General features: G+C 34.5%; 1 protein-coding gene and 1 long non-coding RNA gene across 2 annotated transcripts in view; both read left to right on the forward strand.

Annotated features, from left to right (window-relative positions):
- Window positions 1–2,413: 2,413 nt before the first annotated feature.
- The window catches only part of LOC136980284 (uncharacterized), a 28,864-nt gene continuing 12,777 nt past the window's right edge, over window positions 2,414–18,500 (forward strand). Inside the window, exon 1 of the mRNA XM_067276373.1 lies at window positions 2,414–2,641. Within this exon, the coding sequence (XP_067132474.1) occupies window positions 2,567–2,641 (75 nt within the window). The 5' untranslated portion in view covers window positions 2,414–2,566. The remainder of the gene's footprint in view (window positions 2,642–18,500) is intronic.
- On the forward strand, window positions 15,775–16,385 carry LOC136980282 (uncharacterized). The gene is made up of 3 exons (XR_010881530.1): window positions 15,775–15,857; window positions 16,007–16,113; window positions 16,193–16,385. It is a non-coding gene; the product is annotated as an uncharacterized lncRNA (long non-coding RNA).

An 18,500-nucleotide genomic window follows, 5' to 3' on the forward strand; every position in this document is an offset into this window, starting at 1 on the left:
AAATCTTTTATTCCAATCACATTTGACACTACAAAATAAAACTAAGAGCATGTAGAACCATTGCTATTTTTCGAGGCGCAACCTCCTCCACAGTTTTTCTTTTAAGTTTAGTTGAGGGAAATGCTCCTGTAATATTGTAGACTGCTTTGAAAATCTTCCTGCATTTATACACTAGTGACCACCGAGAACACTTTTTCTTCTAGCTACTTCAGTTGATTCGACTTTCATTTTCTACCATTTAAATTACTTTTTTTTGAAGTGACAATGCTGTAGCTGCAACAGAATATTTACCAAATGTATGGAGAGCATCATCATTTTTATTAACATAATAGATATTAGTATGTTCCGCTAGGCATAGCCGGATTACAAAGTACAGAAAGTAATATAGTTAACAATAATTATTTAAGTCAACACAGTAATATAAATATACAATAAATTGAGAGTGGAAGGAAGAGCAGTAAGCAATGCAGATTTTGTTTTCATAGAATTTGTCTTTAAAAATGTCTCAATTGCATTCAGGTCCGGCACAAGAATTTTTACGCTCTAGGCACATGCTCAATTTTTGGCTCAATTTAACTGATATTGGTTGTGGCGTCCCTAAAAATTTTTGGTCCAAGTGCGCCTATAGTTCGGGACGGCCCTAATTTCACTGTAAAATTTTACTCGTTCATCAACAATCCTTTAATGAACAAGTAAATGTAATTCATCAAATAAAACGCCCCACATCTCGTGCGTGTGTCCGCAGCTTTGAAAGTGAGTTCCGCGAGTTTGATCACAAAGTAAACGAATGCCAATTGTGGTTACTTCTAAGAACCTAACATAAAATATCCAGCGGCCGGATGGCCGAGCGGTCAAGGTTAGCAGCCTGCCGCCCTGGGGGACCCGGGATCGAATTCGGACGGGTCGAGAAATCCCCAGAAATTTTTCGGGGGGTGGTCCGTCTGGATATGTCGGTCCCCGTCCCTCACCACCCGGCCGCCTGATTGTGGGCCTGGCCGGACCCATAATGGGCTTACTATAAGAGGCCCTCTTAGTGCCCACTGGGTGGAAAGAGTTACAAAAAAAAAAAAAACCTAAAATATCCACGTTTATTTTTTAACAACACTATTGTTGTTCGGGTATTAAAATTCTACAGTTAAGCTACTAAATATTTTCGAATGTCATAAAGTCATTACTTTTTGAATAGAAAAAAATATTAATTATCTTATCTTTCAAAAAAAAAAAAAATGCTCATCTATAATTCCGAGTGGAGATTCATTGGCTGTAATAAAATTTTCCTAAAAAAAATTGAATATAAATATTGACTTAATGGCAATAATTTTCTATGATTGAGCGTCTTCGATAAGAAGATTTTGGATCGAACTTGGCAGATGTGTTCACGCAGTCTAGTCTAACAACAAAACCAATTCATCTATGGCTACTGAATAATAGTGATCATTAGTTTCTACCATTGAAAACTGGTAGTTGGTCGTGGGTTCGCACTTCACCAAAGAGCTGGCTACGTGGAATTTTTCCGATTTTCATCACGTAACTAACTAATACCTGAAGACGGTCAGATTCCCAGGAATCAGTTCCATGTGGATTTTTCCGAGTTTTCTTCAAGTGTCTAAAATCTAAATATGGACCATACGGGAGACACCTCCCTTTTCAGATCTCCCAAATGTTGCGTTGCTTTATTCCATCATTTCAATCCAGCTCACGTGTTTCTATCTCCGCGCTTCGAAGAACACTGCAGTAGGATAACATATTTATCAATCGTACATTGAATATTAATTGTTGAAATAATAGTCCAACAATTAATTCTCAATATGTGAACAGAGGGCTGTATTTAAGTGTTTATTCGCGATTATGTCAAATAATTAAATGCAACAAAACCGCTAATACACCTAAATAGAATAATTTATTCTAGGTGTTTAGGGATTATCTATTGTTTTATAACGAAAACCGTTATTCTCTTAACATATCCTAAACCGACGGCCGGATAGCTGAGCGGTCAAGGTGACAGTCTACCGTTCTGGGAGACCCGGAATCGAATTCGAACGGGTCGAATAATCCCCAGGAATTTTTCGGAGGGTGGTCCGTTCGGATATGTCGGGCCCCGTCCCTCACCACCCGGTCGTCCCATTGTGGGCCTGGCCGAACCCATAATGGGCTTACTAAAAAAGGCCCTCTTAGTGCCCACAGGGCGGAAAGAGTTAAAAAATATATATATATCCTAAACCCGAAATAAAATATAATTTTTTATATTATTTAAATATTAAATTAATTATATAATTAATATGTAATTAATTTTTGACAGTTTACAGTACTTAATTATTTAATAATTACTCTTCATGAAAATAATAAGATAATTTATTTTAAATAATATCCAGTATTTATTTTTCATGTGGCAACGTGATAATAAACCCGGTCATTATAATTTTCGTTCGAAGTGTATGATACTTGGTATTTTTTTGTAAATAATAATGTTTAAAATATATATTATTTATGAAGAAAGTGTTTACCAAGTAGGACAGAGCCATATATATTTATCAGGTTACTTAAGCGATTAATTCTTGAATATAACATGGCAAATACAGTTAACGAATTAAGGAAAACTTCTAAAGGACGACTCTCGTATCAGCGTAAAAGAACGTTAGAGGTAATTCTAGATAATGAATCGTACCCAAAGAGGTGCGTACTAATTTGAAATGAAACTTTACCGAAATCGCCGGAATACTACCTTCTTTTTTTTTTTTTTTTTTTGTATTGATCGAATGTGAGAATGAATGAATGAATGCTTCATGATAGGGCTCGAAGTGAATTCAACATTTTACAAATATCTTCAGGTGAAATAAAACATATTTAGAATAAGAACAAAATTTAAGTGGATATGCCAATGACTTCTTAAGCAAAATTTGTATTTTCTTAACAATTTTCAAATAGATATTTTTCAAATAGATATTTGAAAATGTGCATTATTACTTATACAAATTTGGTGTCAAGTGTGCTTGTCAGTTTTATTAACATGTGTAAGGATTGTATCTCATCACATTCAAAACACAATTCTAGTGTATTAGAAAGTTTTATTATGAATAATTCACCATGCATTATTTTATCAGATATGTATATCTAATAAAAGGATGCATGATGCCTTTCATTGGCCTAGAAATATGAGTGCTATACTAATAATATCTTCTAAGTGGATGTTATACACAAATAAATACACATAAAATCCAGAATTGTTGAAAACATTTGTTTTCAGCAATTTTAAAATTGTCATCTTCAGCTTGATAAAATATAATGTGGAAAATAGAACAAGATATTTTAAAAATGAATGTAGATGAATTCTATTGGATTTAACTTTCATTACTTGCATTAAACTTCATTTTGGCTGGTTTTTGTGTGTACTTATTCATAAGTTTGATATGTGTGCCACACAGAGCTGGTTCTAGAGGTATTTTCATCTGAAGCAGGAGGATAAATTTTTATACCTATGTATATAGTTTTTTATTTCTAATAAGTATTGAATAAAAACGTTTCAGAATGCAGCAATAGTACAATAGTAGTAGGAACATAAAATTACACATACAGTGGTGCCTCATATAACGTGCTTAATCTGTTTCGGGTGCACGTCCATTATACGAAACGCATTTTTCCATAGAAATACATGTTGAAACATCTAATTCGTTCCTCAGCATAAAATAACCGTACTGTACCATTAAAAAAAAGTGTAAATGGAGCAGTCACCAATTATGCCGGGTAGTCAGATGTGAGGAGGAGGTAGAGGAACACTTTCTTCACACATTCATACAGACACACACTTTTTACACATTGCAGCAGGTCTCTTTTTATTGCTTTTTAATCAGAGTCAGATTCAGGAGAGGCTACTGGGGCTTGCAGGGTCAACTCCTCTTGTTCCATCCTTTGTATTTTGGCAGCTGGCTTCTTGAAAAACATGTCCAAGGTGGTCTGTTTCTCTCTCTTCTTCAACACCTGTCAGAAATGATGGGCAAGGATGTATTGTAGAGATCATTGATCCTGTTGGCCTCAGCTGTGTTTGGATAGTGTGTGTTGGTAAACTCCTGAACCTCTCCCCATTTGACAAGGAAGTCCCTGATGGCAGCAGTTGAAATTGGTTGATTGGATTGCTTCGCCTCGTCGTCACATGAAGCTTCCCTTTGAGCTTCATCATGTTTCTGGGCCAGAAGTGCTTGGAGCACTTCAGTTGTCAGCTTTTCTTGGTGTTCTTCAATGAGCTCCTCCACATCTTCCACCTCCAATTCCAACTCTTGGGCTGTCAAGATGATCTTTTGCACCCCTTCTGTATCCTCAGCTGAACCAGCTGGTCCATTTGAGGATTCCTAGGTCCATTCAGGAACAAGCCTCTTCCAGGCTGAATTGAGGGTCTTCTGCATGACTTCTCCCCAGGCATTCTGGATGAGTCTGATTGCCACAAGAACATCAAATTTCCAGAACTTTCGGACAGTCATATCTCCACAAAGCTGACATTCTTCAAACACCTTCATGAAGAGAGCTCTAGTGTACAGTTTTTTGAAGTTGGCAATGACTTGCTGATCTATTTGCTGAAGGATGGCAGTGGTGTTTGCTGGCAGATACTGCACCTTGATGAAAGGATAGCTTTCTTCCAGGATCTCCTCCAGGTCTTTTGGGTGACCAGGAGCTTTGTCCAGTATCACCAGGGCTTTGAGCGGCAGCTCTTTGTCCATCAGGTATTTCTTTACAGCAGGAGCAAAGGTTTCCAGGATCCATTCCTTGAAGACAACCTGGATCACCCAGGCTTTTTGGTTAGACTTTCAATGGACAGGCAGGTTGGACTTGACAATGCTGTTCTTCTTGGAAACCCTGAGATTTTCAGAATGGTAAACCAGCAGGGATTTGATCTTCAGGTCTTTGTTGGGATTGGCTGCAAACAGGAGTGTCAGCCTGTCCTTCATGGGCTTGTGTCAGGCAAAGTCTTTTCCTCTTTGGTAATGAAGGTCCTGTTGGGCATCTTCCAGAGAAGACCAGTTTCGTCAGCATTAAAAACTTTTTGCGGGCGGTATCCTTTATTCTTGAAAAATTGTTGAAAATCAACAGAGAACTTCTCTGCTTCTTCCTTGTCAATACTGCCAGCCTCACCATGCATGGTGATGCTGTGGATTCCACACCTTTTCTTGAACCTAAAAAATCACCCCTCTGCTGGCTTTAAACTCCTCTTCTTCATTGCCACTGCTGTAGCTTATTGCAGGAGTGTTTTTCTTCAACTCGTCATAGATGAGTTTGGCTTTTTGACAGATAACTTTTTGGTTAGAGATATCACCTCTCACCTGTCTATCATTGATCTAAACCAGGGCTTCTTAAACTATGGGTTGTGACCCCATTTGGGGTCGCTTAGCGAAATCTTGGGGTCACGCGATTTTAATGCAAAATATTGAAAATAATTTGTGAGAGTTTGAAAATGTTCTTCTGCCATTCAACACCACATATTTATGTGAAATTACTTTATCAGCTTTAACACATCAAATCCCAATATCGTTCATTGCTAAAAAATGTTGAAGAGATTTTACGTGCAGCAGTGTCAAACATTGCACCAAGATTTAGTTTGCTATGCAGTAAAAAGCAAGCACATCCGTCTTATTAAAAACAATTTTTCTTTAATTTTTTGTATACTCAACCATTTAACGCAGCGTTTCTCAAAGTGGGTCGATAACGCCCCCTTGTGGGCGGTGAGTAAATCTAGGGGGGCGCTGGAGGCAGGGTACTGAACGGTGATCAAAGGTAAAAGTTCCCTTTCCTCTGTCAAACGGATAAGAGGAAACATTGCATTTAATGGTTTCCAGATGTCGAGAACAATGTACGGTAAGGGCACAAAGCGTGAGATTCATAGGAAAGTTTTCCTAAGAATATTTCCAATCCTTTCTCACACGGGGGGCGTTGGGTATAACTTTATGGAACAAAGGGGGCGGTGGGTCGAAAAAGTTTGAGAATCACTGATTTAACGGCTGCGCTTGAATATATTTGAAGTAAGAGGGCCAAAATGCCCGGGATCATATATACTAGCAACAATATATTTTGCCCAATATTCTCTTTTATTTATGTTATTGCAAGAAATGCAGTTTTGATGAAAAATAGGGTATATAATTTTTGTAACTATAATAAATACAATTTTACAACTTTTTGTGCAATTTTTAATTTTATATTTTTGTATGTTTTTAAACAAATTCTAAAACTATATTTTTTCATATGTATATATATTGTTATCTAATCAATAAATCACCACAAAATATTTATATATCTTTATTTTATATTTTCTTCTTTTTTGGGTTGCGAAAAAAATCGCAATCATAAATGAGGTCATGAATAAAAAAAGTTTAAGAAGCCCTGATCTAAACCATCAACAGCCTTTCCATTTCGTCATGGAGTGAAGACCTACGCTTCACATGGAAGATCTTGGAGACTCCCTTGGTAACTTTGGCTGACTTGATGGCGTCTTTCTTGCTTAAAATGGTGTTGATGATGGTCTTGCTGAGACCACCTCTTTGACAAGGTTTACTCCACTTTCACTCCTGATGATTTCTTGCTTTGTTTCAATTGAAATCACCTTTCTGTTATTTTTTTAGAAGCCATGATTTGCACAACACTTGAATAAATGTAAATACCCTGCACTGAGGTGATGTACGTAATAAACAAGGGAGTCAGTCGAATCCCAAGTACTTCGGGTGGTGAAGCAGCTCGACAGTCGGGGCTACTTGTGAAGAAGACAAAAGAAAAACAGCTTACTCTTCTGCAGCCAAAGAGCAACTGTTTTCAAAGGCTCCTAAAATACCTACATCAAGAAGCTATTCTGGGAAGCCAAGAAAACATTTAAAAATAGGAGATTGTCATTGGCAATGGCAAAAGAGTAGAAACATCATTCGCACTTGTTTGCAGAAAGTCCATTGTTCACCTCACGTAACTGCTGAACGGAAAGTTTGTTGTTTGCAGTCAGTCCGTTGCTCGAGTCACGTAACGGTCAAACAGAAAGTCCATTGTTCGCAACGTCTGTTATGTGAGGCGTACGTTATACGAGGCACCGCTGTATTAAAAACAATATAACAGAAACCTTAACAGAAGAAAAACAAAATAAATATTACATGAAATGAATTAGAATATTACAAATTTTTCAGTAATTTTAATAATAGAGACAAAATTATATCAATAATACTTATGTAAATAAATGCCCAACATAAAATCTTTTTTTAAAGTTTTACTTTTCTTGCTTTTATGAAGCAAATTCATCAATTATTTTATCAAAATTAATTTGTTTTGTAAATTCTTGTTTGATTGATAAAATTGCTGTACTTAACAATTTTTCCTGAGCAAGTGACAGTTGTAAATTTGTTTTGATAATTTTTAGTTTACTAAAGCCTCTTTCACCAGAAGGTACAGTAACAGGTAGTGAGTGCTAAGAGTATTCTTACTGTAACTTTCAAATTTGGATAGGACTAACTAAACTATATTCATGAATCGTTTTCGAAAGATCTGAACTTGTAGCTACTTTCAGGTTGGAATTAATGTCAATGCCTGATTTTTGAAACTGATTATTTCTGATAATAATTCTACAGAATTTATATTGTCTAGATATTTAAGGAATAAATCACAAGCTGTTTTTTAAAATTTTTGTATCCATTGACTTTAATTTTTCATCTGTTAAAAATTTGAACTCAGATGCAATCACATATAGTTTTTCATATCTCCATCTAAGTTGTGTTATTAAAATATATATTAATCTTTTCATTTCTACTGTAAATAAATATTTAACATTATAAGGAACTGATTGCTGAGATTGTTCATCTAATTTAATATTTTTGCTTTGTTTGTTTTCAAAATCTGTGGACAATTCCATTTCTGAAGCCAAATTTTCACTCTGAGAAAAAATATTTTTCTAAATGGTGTCTCTCATTTACTGCAAGGAATTAGATAATCCTTTTGTTAAATGTGAAGCTTTAATTATAGTTATTGTTTTTGATTGCAAAGCTTTGTTTATTTTATCAACTTCTTGCAATATTAAATTCCATGTAGATATAGTAGAGCGTCGTTTATCCGAAAGCCAATCAACCGAAACATCGGTTAACTGAAAGCTTTCCAGTCGGACTGTGTTGTGCTGAATCGAACATGTTTGATACTAGATTAACTTCTAAAGTATAATTTTTTTGTTTTTATATTTTTCAATATTTTATTTGTACAAAATAAAGAAATAATTTTTAACGATACAGTAGCCACGATTATTATTATAAAAATTTTCGTTGGGCTTAAAATTGACGAAAATTCAACGTGAAGTGACACGCAACGGAGAAAAATTGCAACACGGTATAGGTTAATATATTTTTTCGTACATAATCGGTTAACCGAAAAATAAGTTATCCGAACGACCCCAGTCTCCAAATGATTCGGATAAATGACGCTCTACTGTAAATAAATTTTAAATTCTTATGTACATTATTTCAATATGCTTTTAATTTCAGCATATTGCACACAATGATTACTCATTTTTCAAATTAATTAATATCTTATACACTTGGGCTATTTGCTGGTGCAATTCTTTGATGGCATTTGCTCTTGAGGCTCATTGTGTGTCTGTATGACCTTTTAAAGTTGTTTTTAATACAGACAGTAATTTATCCCATCTAGTCATTGAATTCACATAAACATATAAAGTCTAAACAATTCCAAAAAATGTGGTCATATTAGCATTTGAAGAGGCAGCATTTTGATGAACCAAATTAAGGCTGTGAGCTGCACAAGAAATGTACAGTTTGTAGCTTGCTCATTTTTTTGAGAAATCATGGCCTGTACTCCATTATACACACCTGCCATGTTTGCTCTATTGTCATATCCTTGACCTCTAACATTTAAAGTATAGTCTATCTTTTTCTAATTTATTGACAATTTCATAGGCTAAACTGCTACCTGTTTTTTTCTTTTATCACTATAAAGTCTAGAAAGCTTTCTCAATCATAATAGAATTGTTTATAATAAATATATATCAAATAATTTGGCACATTTGTTCATGATGCAATACATCAGGTGTACAGTCAAACCTCAAGGAAAAGTATTTTGATTCTTTAATTGTCATCTAGAAAGACTTTCAGTTCAAACATGGTTCTCTAAGAGTAAAAGAAATTTGTCTTGAATCTTATTAGATAAGTATGAAACAGACCCCTTCTTATGATTAGCAAAATGTTCCACAATGGTCATATTGTATTGACTTATTAATTATTTCTTGTGTATCTCTAAGAGGTAAATTATTCTTTGCATAAAATAAAATTACATCCAACACAATACACAAAATATTTTGCAATCTTTTCTTTTCTGTCTGTATTGCTTTTTGCAATAAATTGTTTATAAAACCACCAGTTTTAAGTTTCTTTTCAAAGCATTTTCAATGGAGTTATGTGTCACAATAAAATACAGAATTTCTGTGATCAGAAATTCAATTTTAGATTTTTTCAATCTTTAAATTATTGGCTTAGTAGATGACAGAATCCATTTTACTTCTTTTACCAAAGAGTTTATATGGAAAACAAAATATCGAGAGATATTTTTAAAAAGATGAGCCAGTTACGATGTACTCTCTCTCCATTGGAACATTTTTAAAAAACTATTCCTTTGAAAATTTTCTGCTATCTTCTGAAGCAGATTTCCTAAAGTCTGCATCTTCTCCTTGTTCTTGTCTCTGTTCAATTATGACACATCTAATTTTATTTGTAATACAGAGCCATGAAGGAAGATCATTGAAATTAATAGAATTAAATATCTCTTTTTCTCATTCTGTTGAATTTTCTCATATTTCAATTTTTTCTTCTTCAACTTCAGCTTCCTTTCTTGATCTTCAATGGCAGTGTTTTCTTTAAATTCAATTGTCTTTTCTTGAGCCTTGACCAGTATCGTCTTGAGTGAACTGCTTGTATTTGAAGTATTTAGTTTTTCTAGCCAATTTTCAGCTGTCTTACACAATGTTGATTTGTTTCATTTCTCAATTTTCTTCTTTTCCTATATTTGGCCCTACTGGGTCATCTTGATACCATTAGTTCATCTGAAAAAGAAAAATTATATATTTAATTTTTATCACTTTTGATTACGTTACAAATAAAAATGGAAAATAATATTGCAGTCATAATATAATATAACATACAATGAAACACTTTTATAAATTTAGATAATGGAGAACTTACCTTAAGTTTATTGTATTTAAAGTAAGACTTTCTTTTCAGTGTCATACTAGCGCACTGCACAAATAATGCACATTAATGTACGAGGGGTGTTCAAAAAGTATCGGACCTTAATTTTTTCCAAGTAAACCAATGACATGCGGGAGGCCTCCTTTGGTGGAGATGTGGAGGGGACAGTTGTGTGCAGTCTTGAATTTTTTTCAGCTCACAGGAAGCGTCAGTCACTGGCAGTCGGCCTATGAATGATGATGTGTAGTGAGCGCTCATGTAGTGGATTTCATTAAGTTGGAAAATGACTGAACAATACGAGCAGCAATATTGCATCAAATTTTGCCAAAAACTTGGTGATACCCAAGCGGAAACCATTTGCAAGATTCAACAGGCTTTCGGGGGCAATGCCATGAGCAACACATGGATAAAGAAATTGTACAACCACTTCAAAGATGGCTGTACATCAGTTGACAGTGAACTACGTTCGGGCAGTCCCTCAACAAGCCAAAATGAGACTGTCATTGAGCAGAGTTTGGTCATGGTGGACTGTTGTATCACAGTCTTGCGAATGAGACAGGAGCACATCAGTGGACAGTGATCCGCGCTCAGGCGGTTTGCTGTCCACTGATGTGCGGCCATCTTTGAAGCACTTGTACTATTCCTTTATCCATGTGTTGCTCATGGCATCGCTTTCCAAAAGCCTGTTGAATGTTGTGAAAGGTTTCTGCTTGGGTATCGCCAAGCTTTTGGCAAAATTTGATGCAATTCTTTAGAAGTGTTGAACACAAGATCATGTTATTAATTAATCACATGGCTTCTTTTCCACCTTTATTTAGTATAAGGTGGAAAAAAAGCCATGTTATTGGTTAATAACACTATCTCATGTTCGACACTACTAAAGAAAATCTAGTACAACATGGTTTCACAACAAATGAGCAAAATTTGATGCAATATCACTGCTCATGTTGTTCAGTCATTTTCCAACTTAACCCTTTCCATGCGGAAACCTTTAGCATTAAGTAAATAGGTGGAATTCGTTATGCGGCGCATTTTTGCGTTTTTTGGGTAATCTTTTAAATCGCGATATTTTGCTTCAATATCGCGCTATATTCAATTTGTTTTTTGTGTTTGATTAAAAACATATTACAGTTTACGATTGTATAATTTTTAGTTTTATACATATTTAAAATAATGTGAAGTTTACGAACAAATTTGAAGGTTACGAAAAAAAAAAAAAATTAATTTTCAGAGAATCGCTGAACTTTGTACATCTGTTAGATAGAAACATCTGTCCTCTATTAAATAAAACAAACCGCATCTTTCTACCTAGAGCGGGGGAGAAGTTATTGTTATTATTCACACTATGTCTCTAATTACTTAGCTGGGAGAGTAGTCGATTGCTATCGTGAAGCGACACCGATTAGTCAGCTGTACGACTGTGTCAGTCGTAGAGCTTTGCTCTTACTTTTGTAAAATAATTAAATGTATTCAAAATATATATGAATTCATTTGACAAAAATTTTAAAGCCAAATTAACAGCGCGAACACTTTCCATAGACTTACTATAGGAAGGTGGAGTTTCCTGGGAATATTTATCGCTAGATAGTTTTAAAAACATATTTACTCCCCTAAATATTGTCGAATTAGCTAATTTAATGTCTAAGTGCATTAAATTAGTTAATTAGAATTAAAAATCGATTTAAAACGAATTTACAGTGATTGTTTACATTTTACTTTGAAGGTGGAAGGCGGGGCTTTTCGCGGTAATTTTTTCGTTTCATAAGTCTGTGATTAGTTAAAGTAACGTCAATAAAGACAGAAGAGACTCAATAAAACTGTAGAAGGAGTTTTTCTTTGATTGTTTTTAGCCAACTGTGTAGTTAACTGCAAAGATTTACTGTAGAATAGTAGGGGATGTATTTACCAAAATATTTATGGCCCAGGGGTGGTAACAAAACGTTTATTGGCTTAAACAAAGTCAATCGACATACAGAAAAGCGAATCAAAGCTAAGATCTGTGAAAAACTCGAATATAACGCAAATTAATCAAAGTTTTTGATTAATTTTTTAATTTGGACCGATCGGTCCGTTTTGCATCACCGAACGATAAACGAAGAAGTCACGTGATACGGATTGATTGGTACCTAACCACATGGAAAGGGTTAATGGAATCTGATGAGCACTCACTACACGTCCTCACTCATAGGCCAACTGCCAGTGACTGATGCTACCTGCGGGTGGGAAAAAATTCAGGACTGCACATGACTGTTTTCTCCACATCTCCACTAAAGGAGGCCATCAGCGTGTTATTGGTTTACATGGGAAAAATAACAGTCTGATACTTTTTGAACATCCCTCGTACAATGAACATGTTTAAACTCATGTAGTTGCTTTGGTGCTCTTACTTGATACTACAGATTGAGTGCACACAAGTGGTATGCAAGTTTAGACATATTACTAAGACAATATTATATAAGGAAACGAATTATTGAGTGAGAGCATCTGACACAAATTGTTAGTGTGCTTAAAGTATTTGACGAACATTGCAAGATACATTTGGCTTTTTATTTTGCAATTTATTTATTTTCATTTTTCACCAGTTTGACACCCTTTCCCAGTGTTCAACTAAGGCAAATGCCTTATTTGCCTCACCCTTGTCCCAGCTCTGTTACCATGTATCCACCTTTTCATCTGAGTTGAGTTTATGGATTATGCATATATAAGTTGTCTAAAAAGAAACAAAACTGTTGCTCTAGGAAGAAAAAAACTACAAAAAATATTTTTATAAATACAGAGATACCTTGACTTTAGAGTGTCCCAACTTACGAGTTTTTCAAAGTATGAGCTCTCTCTCAGCCAATTTTTTACTTTGAGTTGAGAGCTAAAATTTGTGTTATGAGCCAGCTTTGGATACCTCATTGCCAAAAAAAAGTTCATTTCCAAAAATCAAGTCAAGATCTGATTTTTGGAAATGAACTTTTTTTTGGCATGGGCTTGTCTGATGACTTTCACATGGAACTTTGATGTTTTGTCAGTTGGTTATATTGGTAGCACCACATCTCATCACCTGTTGTAAAGTACTATTTTTAGTATCTTTGGAAACCGACACTAATTGCGGTCGGTAAAACTTCCGTTAACCTAATGGGTACTTTATGCGGATTCGAGATTAGTTTGCCAGGCCTGGGCTTTTAAGCGTGCACCGAATAATTAGTAATAATAACGATAAATATCAAGTCAAATCAAAAAGTTCAAGTATATTTAATTAGTAACTAGAATGTACTACGTACAAATGTCAATAATCCAAACGAAATTTATTAACGAAAATCAACAAGTCAACCCGACAATAAACTCAGCTACTTAGCTTAACTTAATATTAATTCCCCTTTGAAAATTCGACAAATCAAATACTTAGAAACTATGAACAAAATCTCTTACTAATTAAACGTCTATCTGTCACCTCACTATACGAAGAACCTATTTCCTCAATCTTTTCGATATCGTCAATCGAATTCCTCTTAAACACCTTGGATCGTCTAATTATCAATCTGGATGTTCATCAGAAAATACTTCGCTTTCAAATTCACCTTGCTTTCAAAGTCGCCTCAATTTGGAAATCACCTCTCTAAAAATTCACCTCGATTTGGAAATCACCTCTCTGTCTGGAAATTCACCTCTCTCTCCTTCGGTTAACGTACGGGTTTTATACTGTGAGGTGACGTCACACTTTAGCTGAGTTACTCCCCTTATTTACATACTTAGTTGCTAACATTAATTTTCTTTTCTGGCAGCTCTAAGTTTCCGACAAAGCTTATAAACCGTTTACAAAGTATTTATCATAATTTTCTGGGATGTTAAGACGGTTTATCAAGTATTTCTTTACTAGTGAGTGTGGGGACTCCCCCCTCCATTTTTTTTCTGCGGATCGTTTACTTCCACTGGGCAGCGCAAATGCACAAGATTTTTCCTACGGTGCTTATTTTTTCTGTGAGTTGTTTCATCTTCTTATTTTCGTTACTAACAAGAGAGTGGTGGGGAACCTTCGTCCTAAATAAACATAAGCCCCAAACAAAATATAATAAAATGGAAAAATAATAATAAAATAAAAATAACGCTCGGACTCAGTTCCTTACACTGTGACAATATTTTTGAGAAAATTTGAATTGCAGCAAGTCATTTTGATGATGTCCTTAGCATGATGAATGCATGTCTGTTTTTGTTCTTTAGTGAGTGTATGTGGAAAAAGCAGGGACAGATTTTATGTTTGTTCAAATGATTATGTAAAATTATGTGGACAGAGTGCTTTGACACTTCAATTCCTCTGACAACATTCTACAGGTCACATTCAGATCCTTTCCTAATATTTGTTGCACTTTGTCAATATTAATGTCTGTAGTTGACATGTTTGGATGGCCATTTTTGGATCATTTTTAATTGACAACTTTGAATCAACTAAACCAGTCGTAAACTTGTGTTTGGCATAGGCAATCATCCCTATATACTTGTTTCTGTAACTTAAATGTTTTGTTAAAAGTTTTTTAGTTTTATGCAGAACTTAATGTTGGCACATTGTTCCATTGCAATTTTCTGACAAGGTCATGAAATAACCCTTACTTTTATGCCACACAAAGGGTTGTTACGAACCAGTTGAAATGCTATTGCACACAATTGATAATATAATGTTCAAAATTTTGAATTTGACCATTAAGGGCTGTTTCACACTATGACTGACTGGTCCGACTCCAAGACTTGTTGCCATGGCAACAGCAGTCGGCCGACTGACTGGTCGTTCCAGTCGGGCAGATTTAAAAAGTTAAATATTCGTAGTTGGGTCGGAGCAGTTAGTGAGCTACAGCCAATGAAAGCTTCGAAACTACAACCAATCAGACTTTGGATATATGAAAACTATCGAATCAATCAAACATAACTTTACTATATATATATTTCTGATTTCATAACTGCTTAAATTTTATATGGGAACACACATGATTTTAAAATATATAATAAAAAAACATTATTGACATAATGAGGAAAGCTTTGTAATCTACCTGATTACAAAGCTTTACTACTATCTACTAGCTAATCTACCTGATCTACTTTTGTAATCTACTGATTAAACTTTCAGATCATATCTGCAAAGTTTAATCAGGTAGATTACAAAAAATTTTAAAAAATTAGAAAAACTTAAAACAATTTCTAACACCCATTTTAATTGGTCCTTACAAATCAGCTACCAACATATAATTGTACTCAATGGGTGCGTTTACTTTTTGCTCCAATCGCACCCCTAGCGTGCTCAGCCTGTATACTTTTTGTTAGCTATCAATGAGCACGGCGTATACTTTTCGCACCAGTGACATCATTGCTAGCATTTCTAGTGCGCTCAGTGTGCTCAGAGAATTTACAACGAGCTTGGCGTTTGTTCAAAGATGGGGGCGTCCATGTACGATGTTACTGTTTCTTTACCGGACGGAAAAGAAGTAAAACTTCATGCTAATGAAGATGTTTGTCGTCAGATGATGGAAGGTAAGTAAAAACAGATTCCTAAAAGTGTATAATTTTATATCATAAATCCTATTTTGATAACAGAGGACTTCATTACAGATGTAAATTATGTGGGAGAATTGGCTTTGGAAACCATTTCAACTGCTTCAGTTGGACCGAATATCCCTACTGGTAAGTCAAATTTTGATTTTGAATAAAATTGTTGAAAGGATAAACTAAGATCACAATGTAATTAGTGCCGATTGTTAAAAAAATCTTAGAATTTTTAATCTGTTATAATAAGGGCTCCATATTTAAATATTTTCTATTTTTTATTATAGAGGAACCCTGTGGCTTCCAGTGGCTCAAAGCCAGGACCATTGAATTAATTTTGTTATACAACGAACATAGGGAGAAATTTGAATTACCTCAATATACAAATATTCAGGTTGTACTGCTTGCCAAATTGACATTGTACGTATGAACCTTTCATAAATAATTTCTAACAACCTTCTTTAGTATTATAGATAAGGAGGATAATTGCAAATAAATTAAATGAAGAGGGGTTTTCAGTCACTCCAGCTCAGGTTGACACCAAATGGCGAGGACTGAAAAAAACATTTAAAAAAATAAAACTGCACAATTCCCAATCTGGTAACAACTGGAAACATTGGGAATTTTATTCTTTAATGGACGATGCCATTGGGAGACAGCCGGAAATATCCCCTGTTGCTACTTGTAGCAATACAGATGGAGTGAGAGTGAATCCTCACTCAAGTTCCACTTCCACATCATCCCAGTCTCCTGTTACCTCCATGTCATCCCCATCTCCTGTAGTGTGCGCATCATTATTCCCATCTTCTGTGCTTGCTTCATCTGCAACTAATATCACTTCTCATAAGAGAAAAAGAGAGAGCAACGAGTTGATCAAAGTTTTAAATGACATAAGAAGAGAAGTACAGGAGAGGAGGGAGGAAAGAAAGAAAGAGCGTGAAAAGCTCCATGAAATTCTGAATAAAATTTTAGAAAATTTTATAAATAAAATTCTGTTTTTTATTGAAAACAAAAAGTTTTTATTTTATATAAAGTAAACAAAAACTCTTTTTTAATATTTTTGATGTAATCTTTATTTCATAAACTTTTGGATGTACTATACCTTAATTACTTAATATATAATATATATACATACAAAAAGTTACATTACAGAAAGTTATATAATACATTTTTAGCATTTCTTTTTTATGTGTATGTCATTAATGCTGTATTCACCTTGCAAAAAGAATGTTTGCCAAATCACTATGCTTATTTTGTGCATCTCTTTTTGCTTGGACATTTTCAATTACTTTTGGCACTCCAACTAACCTTTTTTTTTTTTCAATATTGGTTTCATCTCCTTTTAAGATAGAAAAGTTGTGGAGAATGCATCCTGCCATAATTAGCATCACCATTAAGTCCAATTGATGCATATCAAGAAGTTTGAAGTGTCTAAACCGACCAACAAACAACCCAAATGCTCTTTCAGTTGAGCTTCTATATTTCGAAAGCTTGGTGTTGAAATATGATTGAATTTCAATTAAATGGCCATTGTCTCGGTATGGTGTTTAAAGGATAGGCTGCATCACCGAGGAAGTGAGTGTCTACCAGAAATCCTACACCTTCATCAATTCTCTCAGATAATGTGGATCAACGATAGACACAGGCATCGTAAATGGATACTGCCTCTTCTACGTAACAATCTGTGAATAGCAACTTCTCGTTGCATACAGCCTGGAGAATAATTGAATAAAATTGTTTCCTATTATAATAGGATGAATGGTCATTCCTGGGGGTTTTAATAGCCATATGTTTACCATCCACAACTCTAATCACTCCAGGAAAACCAAACTTTTTCATATAATAGTCACTTGTTTTAAATGCCTGTTCTTGATTTGGCCAAGAAAGTATGCCTTCTCTTTTATTTAAGTCCAAAAGTGCTGAGGAAAAGTCATGCAGTATTTTCCAAGCTGTTTGTCTGCATACGTTAAATCGATTTCCAGCTAACCTGAAAATGAAAATGCAGGTTAAGTTGTTACATAGTATTGTATATACATAGTGTATTGCATTATATACAAATTATATAACAGCATTATACAGCCTGTTAATTAATTATAGTCACACTTAGGTTAGGAATTTAAGAGATGATTTCATTTGTATATGCAAATTATTTTACTCTGATTTTTGAAAATTTCAAAATTAATCATTATATTAATAATTTAACAACAAAAATATATTTTTTTGGCTCCCAAAAGTATAGATAATAAAACAAAATTGCAAAATTTGAAGCAGAAGAAACTTGTAATTATAAAAATAAATGACATCACATAACACTTTTACTTTGTTGTCAAGTAGTAATTTAAATACTAAATCTGAACTTTCCAAAATTCCACATGGAAAAGAGTTTAGTATGGAAGAAATTACATGAATATGGAAATTAAAAGCAGAAGGCTGTAGTGTCAAGGAAATTGCAGTTTTAATGAACAGATCTACTCCTGGAATTTATAAAATTTTGGAAAAATCATCACTAATACCTTCTAAACATTGATCAGGAAGGCCCAAAATCACGTGTCAAAGTGGTAGTGATAGAACTGTGCATCTTGCATCACAACAGAATAAATTAGCTTGTCAAATTTTCTGTGAAAGTGGATTAAAAATATCAAAAAGCACTGTTTGTCAAAGAATTTCAGCAGCTCCACATGTGAAATTTGATGCCTTGATAAAAAAAATCATCAGTAACAAAATTTGCATGAATGCAGTAGACTAAACATCACATGCTGTGGAATGATTGATAGCTCTCAG

This window comes from Centruroides vittatus, unplaced genomic scaffold, assembly GCF_030686945.1.
Source record: "Centruroides vittatus isolate TY-2023 unplaced genomic scaffold, ASM3068694v2 contig_688, whole genome shotgun sequence".
Classification (NCBI taxonomy): Eukaryota; Metazoa; Arthropoda; class Arachnida; order Scorpiones; family Buthidae; genus Centruroides; species Centruroides vittatus.